At 29.9% G+C, this 6,968-nt stretch overlaps 2 protein-coding genes across 2 annotated transcripts; one reads left to right on the top strand and one right to left on the bottom strand.

Annotated features, from left to right (window-relative positions):
• On the top strand, positions 1-889 carry PGO_070260 (bacterial histone-like protein; the record flags this gene model as incomplete). The annotated part of the gene is made up of 2 exons (XM_028686899.1): positions 1-168; positions 491-889. The coding sequence occupies 2 exons, from the start codon at positions 1-3 to the stop codon at positions 887-889; spliced, it is 567 nt and encodes a 188-aa protein (XP_028542700.1).
• A 968-nt stretch (positions 890-1,857) lies between these two features.
• PGO_070250 (ubiquitin carboxyl-terminal hydrolase) lies at positions 1,858-6,968 on the bottom strand (the record flags this gene model as incomplete). The annotated part of the gene is made up of 2 exons (XM_028686898.1): positions 1,858-1,950; positions 2,199-6,968. The coding sequence occupies 2 exons, from the start codon at positions 6,966-6,968 to the stop codon at positions 1,858-1,860; spliced, it is 4,863 nt and encodes a 1,620-aa protein (XP_028542699.1).

Genomic DNA, 6,968 nt, shown 5'->3' with positions numbered 1-6,968 from the left:
ATGCACATAATATGGTATTTCCTCTTCTTCACGTCTGAGTTTGTTTATTCACGTCGAGCTTTTATTAATGTCCATAAGAATAATATTATAAATAACAAACTTGGAGTTAATAACACATACAACAAGAATGCACTATATCAGAGTTCGTCAAAGGTTCCCATTTCTCAGGTTAAAATGGAAAGGAGCACATGAAAAAACCGTTCGAGTTACTCTAACGCACAATGCGCTCCCCTCACAGTAGACAACTTTGTCACATTTGTTTTAGTACCTCATTTTCTTACCAATGTGTATTGTTTGCTTGTTCTTTGTTTTCTAACAATTCACAGATTTAAACAGCATTGTATTGTATTTAACTACAGCGAGCTGCATTTATTTCATTTTTTTTTTTTTTTTATATTTCTTTTATTTTAGTGTATGAGTATTTCTTCACTTTTATTTTATACTGTTCTTCTCCGTTTATTCCCCACACATACATATATATCCTGTTCAGATGATTACAAAAAAGCAAATAATAGAAGAAGTATCCATGGAAACAAAGGAGAGCAAAAAGACAGTTGAGAAAATTATGAATGGAATATTTGATAATATTTATAAACATTTAGAAAATAATGAAAAGATTTATATTCACAAATTTGGAATGTATTATAACATTTTTAGAAAAAAAAGGTGTATTAAAAACATGAGAACGAAGGAAGATATTCACATAGAAAGTAGTCATATGCCTCATTTTAAATTCTCAAAAATATTCAGAGACCTCATAAAGGTAAATGTAAAGACAAAAAAAGATGATACGGAAGATGACGAAAATGAATTAAACGAAGAAAACATGAATATGGGAAGTATTAATGAGAGTTTTAATGAAAACGTGAATGAAAAGTTGATTTATTAAAATGTGTAAGAAATGGGAAAGCAGAAATTTAAAAAAAAAAAAAAAAAAAAAAAAAAGATGACATATTGTCACAACTTTTTATAAAGAATGTACCATTTATTTATTTCATTTTTTTTTTTTTTATAAGCAAATAAAAATTGACACACCTTTTCTTTGTTTTAATGTAATTATTTTTTCTAAGTTATTCCAAATACGAAAATGTACAATTTTTTATATTTTTTTCGAATAAGTTGTTTTTTCCCCTTATTTTTTCAAGTCACGGACACAATGCATTGTGTTTTTCTGCCTTCAAGTAGCTCCACCCATGGCTTATGATCTGTTGTGTTTTAATTAAAATGCACAAGTGTCCTTTTTTTCATAGGCTCCATTTTGCCTTTTTTATTTTATTATTATTATTTTTTTTTTTTTTAAAGTCTATGCAAACATATTCTATTTTTAGATAAACACTTTTTCAGTACTTCCTTTTTTTACGCTCTCTCTCTCCCCTACCCCCCCTCCTTTACTCGTGTCTTGATCTTTTTACGCATATAACCCGTAATGCATTATATAAAAGATATTGCTAGGGAATAGATTCAAATGAATTTATGAAAATTAAAACCAACAAAAATTGGATAAAAAAGTTTCCAGGGGAATCATATGTTTTAATATGTAATTTAAAATATAACGTTAAAAAAGTAGCATATGACAGGGGCATGAAAAAAAAAAAAAAAAAAAAAAAATGCGCTTTATAAATGGAAAAAGTAATAGGTTTAAATATATGGAAATTAATTGGGATATTTGTTGGGGGGGATTTAAAACTATAGGTAACAAAGTATAACTACAAAGATAAGTAGATCTAATGTGATTTAACTATAGGACTATAAAAAAAAAAAAAAAAAAATCATAACAATGTGTAGAATATAATGAATACTGAGTTTGTAAAAAAGAGGTTAAAATTATTTAACTGGAGAAAAGGATACTTCATTTAATTATTGGCTTTCATAGAAAAGGCAATATGCTTTGGCAGATTCCACTTCTGAAACATCTACGACTGTCACTATGCTATCATCAAACTTATGCCACTGAAAAAGAGGGTATTATATATTGTGTAAATGTGTGGTATATATATGTGTACGTCATAAAGCATGATATGTACAAAATAATTTTATTCTCAGCAAAGAGGTATGCACACATATATGTAGATTGTGTCCCCTATGCATGATGCTGAACGAGTTTTGCATAATAAGCAAAAGAAGGAGAGATATTTTTTTTGCGTGAATGTGTATATAATATCATGGGGGGCAATGATATGCCCAAATTGTATTAATACCACGGTAGCTCCATTGGAGTGCCTCCTCTTGGTGTAGCAAATGTAGTGTCCATAATTTGAGTTCAATCCCCTGTGAACTATAACACCACATAAGTTGTATTTCTTTGGATTTTCAATATATTGTGAATTTTTTTTCTTCAAAACATTTTGAATGGTAAAATTGTTGACATCAAATTTGATTGGATTGTCAATTTTCGATCCATCCTCTAATAGGCGAATCAAATGGACAATGAGTATTTTTGGTTGTTTGTAGACACATGATTCTTTAAACATTTTTTTACATTTACATTTTTCACAAGTTGAATTTACTTCTTCTTTTTTGAAGTATTCAACCAAATTATCATTTAAATTATTTTCTGGATTTTTTTTAAAAACATTAACACTTAAATTGTATATAGGTTGGTATATATAATTCACATAATTACATTGAGAACATGTAATTTTTTCTTCAATTAGACCTAAAAACAAATCTGATATGACTGATTGCTCTTTTTTCAAACAGTAATCAATTTTATTATTTTTATCGACGTTTTCATCAACCACTTTTGTCATATTATGAATAAAATCAAATAATAGCAAAAGAAATTCATGACAATCTTGTTGTTCATTATATTCAAATAGGTAAGAATATTTATCATTTAATAAACTTAGTAACTTATTAACATTTAAAACTTTTCCTTTATTGTGCATTTTGCTTAATTGAAATAATTTCTGTGACAAAGCTATCAATAGACATTCATCTTTTTTTTTGTTATTATTCCCAAATAGGTTAAAAGGGATGCTATTGGTAAAAAAATTTTTATTAATAAATGAGGAATTCATATTATCTGTGTCTTCACTTGAAAAATTTAAATTTTTATATTTCATTGTTACATAATTGTGTAATGTATATATTAATTTAAAGTAAACAGCCAAACACTGTAATACTACATTGATATAACATGTCGCAGAATAATTTACAAGTCCAGCTGGTTGTTCTTTCATTGTTATTATGTTAAGGCTGTTATTATTGAAGTTGCTTTCTCTCTTAAGGTTGCTCGGGGCCATCATATTTTTCATGTGTTTCTTATCGTTGTACGTGCTCCGATTCGATGTGCTTTGATTACGAATGCTAAAATTGCTGCTCCCACTGCTGCTTCGGTTGCTACTTCCATTGCTGCTTCGGTTGCTACTTCCACTACTGCTTCGGTTGCTACTTCCATTGCTGCTACTACTATTACTATAATAGTTGCTTCTTTCCTTCAACATTAAATTGGTGTGGTTTAGCGTGTTATTTAATGATAATATACCTTTCTTTGCAACCACTCCATCTGGTTGTTTTTTTATATGGAAATTCTTCTCGTATTCTTCCTTTCTCTTATCCCTTTTACTAGTGGTAGTAGATCCATCTTTTTCAGTAGATACTTTTTTGGGAATAGCACCACTGGAAATGCTACTACCATTGCTTCCATCGTTTCCATCACTGATGTCACTGCTGTGCATGCTGCTCTTTCTATAACTAATGTTCCTTTTCTGGATACTTTCTTTTTTGCAATATATTTCGTCTTGTTCCTCATCTTTATGTTGCAAATTTTTGTCATCTTTATTCTTTTTATCCTTATGGGTAGATGGAATTGCTGCACTTTTAACACTGCTATCTGTAGTTCCCTTAGAATCGGTCTCACTGGTTGTTAAGTATCCATTACTAGATGCATCATCCCCATTGTCAGCATTGTACTCTTCGCATGATTTATATATTTCGTTTCCGTTTGAGGAATAGAATCCTAATGAATTCTTTTTTGGAGGCGGGGCTAAGAGCACTTTATCTGAATTGTTATGATGATTAATATTCGAATTTCCCATTTTATTATTACTAGTTTTACATAAATTACTGTTTTTATGAGTGTAATTCGAACTTAGAATGCTGGGTGAACCAACACGGGCCTTGGGTCCGAAGTAGCAATTATTATTATCGGATTGGTTTTCTCTCTTCATGCCGCTGCTCTGGGTTGTTTCCTTCGCTTCCTTCAGTTTTGCTGTTGTTGACGTTTCTTGTTCCTCCTGATTGTTACTGTTACTGTTCTTCTTGTTCTTACTGCTGTCTTCGTTTTCGTTGCTATTTTTGCTGTCATTATTTTTATCGTCATTATTCTGGTCTTTATCACTGTTATTATTGTTGTTGTTGTTGTTGTTGCTGTTGTTGTTGTTGTTGTTGCTGTTGTTGTTGTTGCTGTTGCTGTTGCTGTTGTTGCTGTTGTTGTTGTTGCTGTTGCTGTTGTTGTTGTTGCTGTTGTTGTTGTTGTTTCTGCTGCTGCCGCTGCCGCTGCCGCTACCGCTGTTGTTATTATTGTTACTATTGTTGCTATTTCTTTTGCCATCGTTATTGTCATTGTTATTATTCCCCCCCATGCCCCCCCCCGTCGAGTCCGCATCATTCCCCGGATAAGCATTTTTCACATTTTCATTTAATACCCGCGCGAGGACTTTGGACGATGAGGTTCCATGTATCGTGTCAATGTTGCCTAGAGACATGTTTTTGGTCTGATTTTGAATAAAATCGACACTCAGTTTGTTTTCCATTTTTTCTTTCTCTATAATGTTTTGTTTTTTAATTAATTCACTAGAATCTGTTTTTATATTGGAAAGATTTGCATTGTGAATAATGTCATTACGACTTAAAATGTCATCTTCATTTGAATAAAAAGAGTACAAGCTTTCATAAGAATTTTTATTTTTTAATTCAATCATTTTGTTCATAACTTTTGGATTGGATTGATCATATTCCAAGTAGAACGAAGAGTTGTATTCTTTTTCTTTTATTTCGTAAAAATGCAAAAATTCATAGTAGTTGTGTGCGCATTGTTTTATTTTGTTATTTTTTTCCGTTACATTCAGAAGTGTGGGATGAGAAATGGAAGAAGAGCTTGATAATGATGTTGCATTCGAAAGTATTTTGTATGCTTCATCTGTACTTTTTTCCTTTGAATCTGTACTAACTTGCAAAAGTTCATCATTAGAATAGTTAAATGAGGAAAATAAATTATCCACATACTTTGGTTCTATCAAATATATAATATTTTTATTCATAATATCAGAATTTGATACAGGAACATAACGATCATATATATTGTTGCTATATCTTTTAACACATGGTCCACCTCTAAATATGAAATGTAGAAATCTCCACATATACTGATTAATACATATATAATCTTTTCCCTCTTTTAAATTAGTTTTTAAGTCTTTTTTATTTATCATATAATTATTGTCCGAAAGGTTTAATGACTCAATGTTATCATATAATTTATAATTTGAAATACAGCCTGGGTATTCCCCATTTTCAGAAAAGATAAATGATTTCAACTTGTTGAACCAATCTAAGTGCAAAAAATAACGGTGATCACTTAAATCATTTGGGAATCTTATATTAATATATTTTTGGTAAAAATATTTTTGCATTCTTTTTAAGAATAATAAATTTTTATTTATATTATCTATCTCATTTTTGCTTAAATTTTTAAGAAGTAATTGGAGAATTTCTTCCTTTTTTTTAGTTAACCTATTTGAGTTTTCAATATGTTTATCTATTTCTAAATTTTTCCTCTCAATTGAATTAGGGTCATCATTTGTACGTACTTTTCCTCCTATTCCTCCTTCTGCTACTACTCCCATGTCTACGTTGTTCATTTCATTTTTATGATGTTCATAATGAGATTTTTCATCAAATTTCTTTACATCTTCATGAGGGTAAAAAAACTCTGAGGATAGTATTTCCTTATTCCAATAATTACACAAAACATTCATAATTTCATAATGTGAATAATTTTTAAACAATTCTGATTTTTTCCTTTTTTGAACTACATCTGCCTTATCCATTTGTGTCTCTTCTTTGGTATACTCCGATAAATCATTGTCCTTATTAATGCTTCTTATATTAGATCCGATATTTTCATTTTTTTTTTTAAGAATCGTCTCTTCATTTTTGTGTATGGACGTACATTCCTTCTTTTCATGCCTACTTAATGATTTATCATCTTCAGAGGTGATATGCTTATGATTCGTTATAGAATCCATTGAACAGTTTGTACTATCAAGAATGTGATGGTTGTTGTTTTTCGGATTGCAACTGGAATCATCTTCCTCAGCGCTTTTTCTTTTTCCCTGATGATTATCTCCATCTTGATTGTTTTCATTTTTGGATTTTTTTTCGATTATATTCGAGTTGACATTATGAACCCCGTTGGTGTCTACATTCATGTCATGTGTGCTTAGGTTGATTTGCTTGGAGTGTGTGTCTCCCAAAATGCCTTCCCTTTCGTGTAATTGTTCATTATTTAGTATATGAACATTTGATAAATTATTGTACGTACCAACTTCATAATCCATACTAGAGTTAATACCCTTACTTATATTATTAACATACACCATTATTTCATCATTTATATCAGAATGAAAGCTGAAACTACTACACCTTGACTCCGCCTGATTTATTTCGTTAAATGTATTATTACTAGTTTTATTTTCATAATTAATACTTTTTTCGTTCGAAAGAACATCATGTTTTGTTATTTCACCATATTCAATGGAATTAACCAAATGAGTATTTTTCATAAAGTTTTTTATTCCATAAGAAGATTTCTCAGATGCTTGGTCATCATTTTTTAGGTAGCTGGATGTTTTATCTGAATAATCTTTTATTTCACATATTTTATTTGTTTCATTTTCTACATTTACTTGATTTATGAGCCTGTGATTAATATTGTCAATGGTTAACTTGTTGTCTTTAATCAT

Source organism: Plasmodium gonderi (assembly GCF_002157705.1).
Source record: "Plasmodium gonderi DNA, contig: Chr07, whole genome shotgun sequence".
Classification (NCBI taxonomy): Eukaryota; Apicomplexa; class Aconoidasida; order Haemosporida; family Plasmodiidae; genus Plasmodium; species Plasmodium gonderi.
Note: the sequence above shows the minus strand (reverse complement) of the source record. Positions and strands in the feature narration are given on the sequence as shown.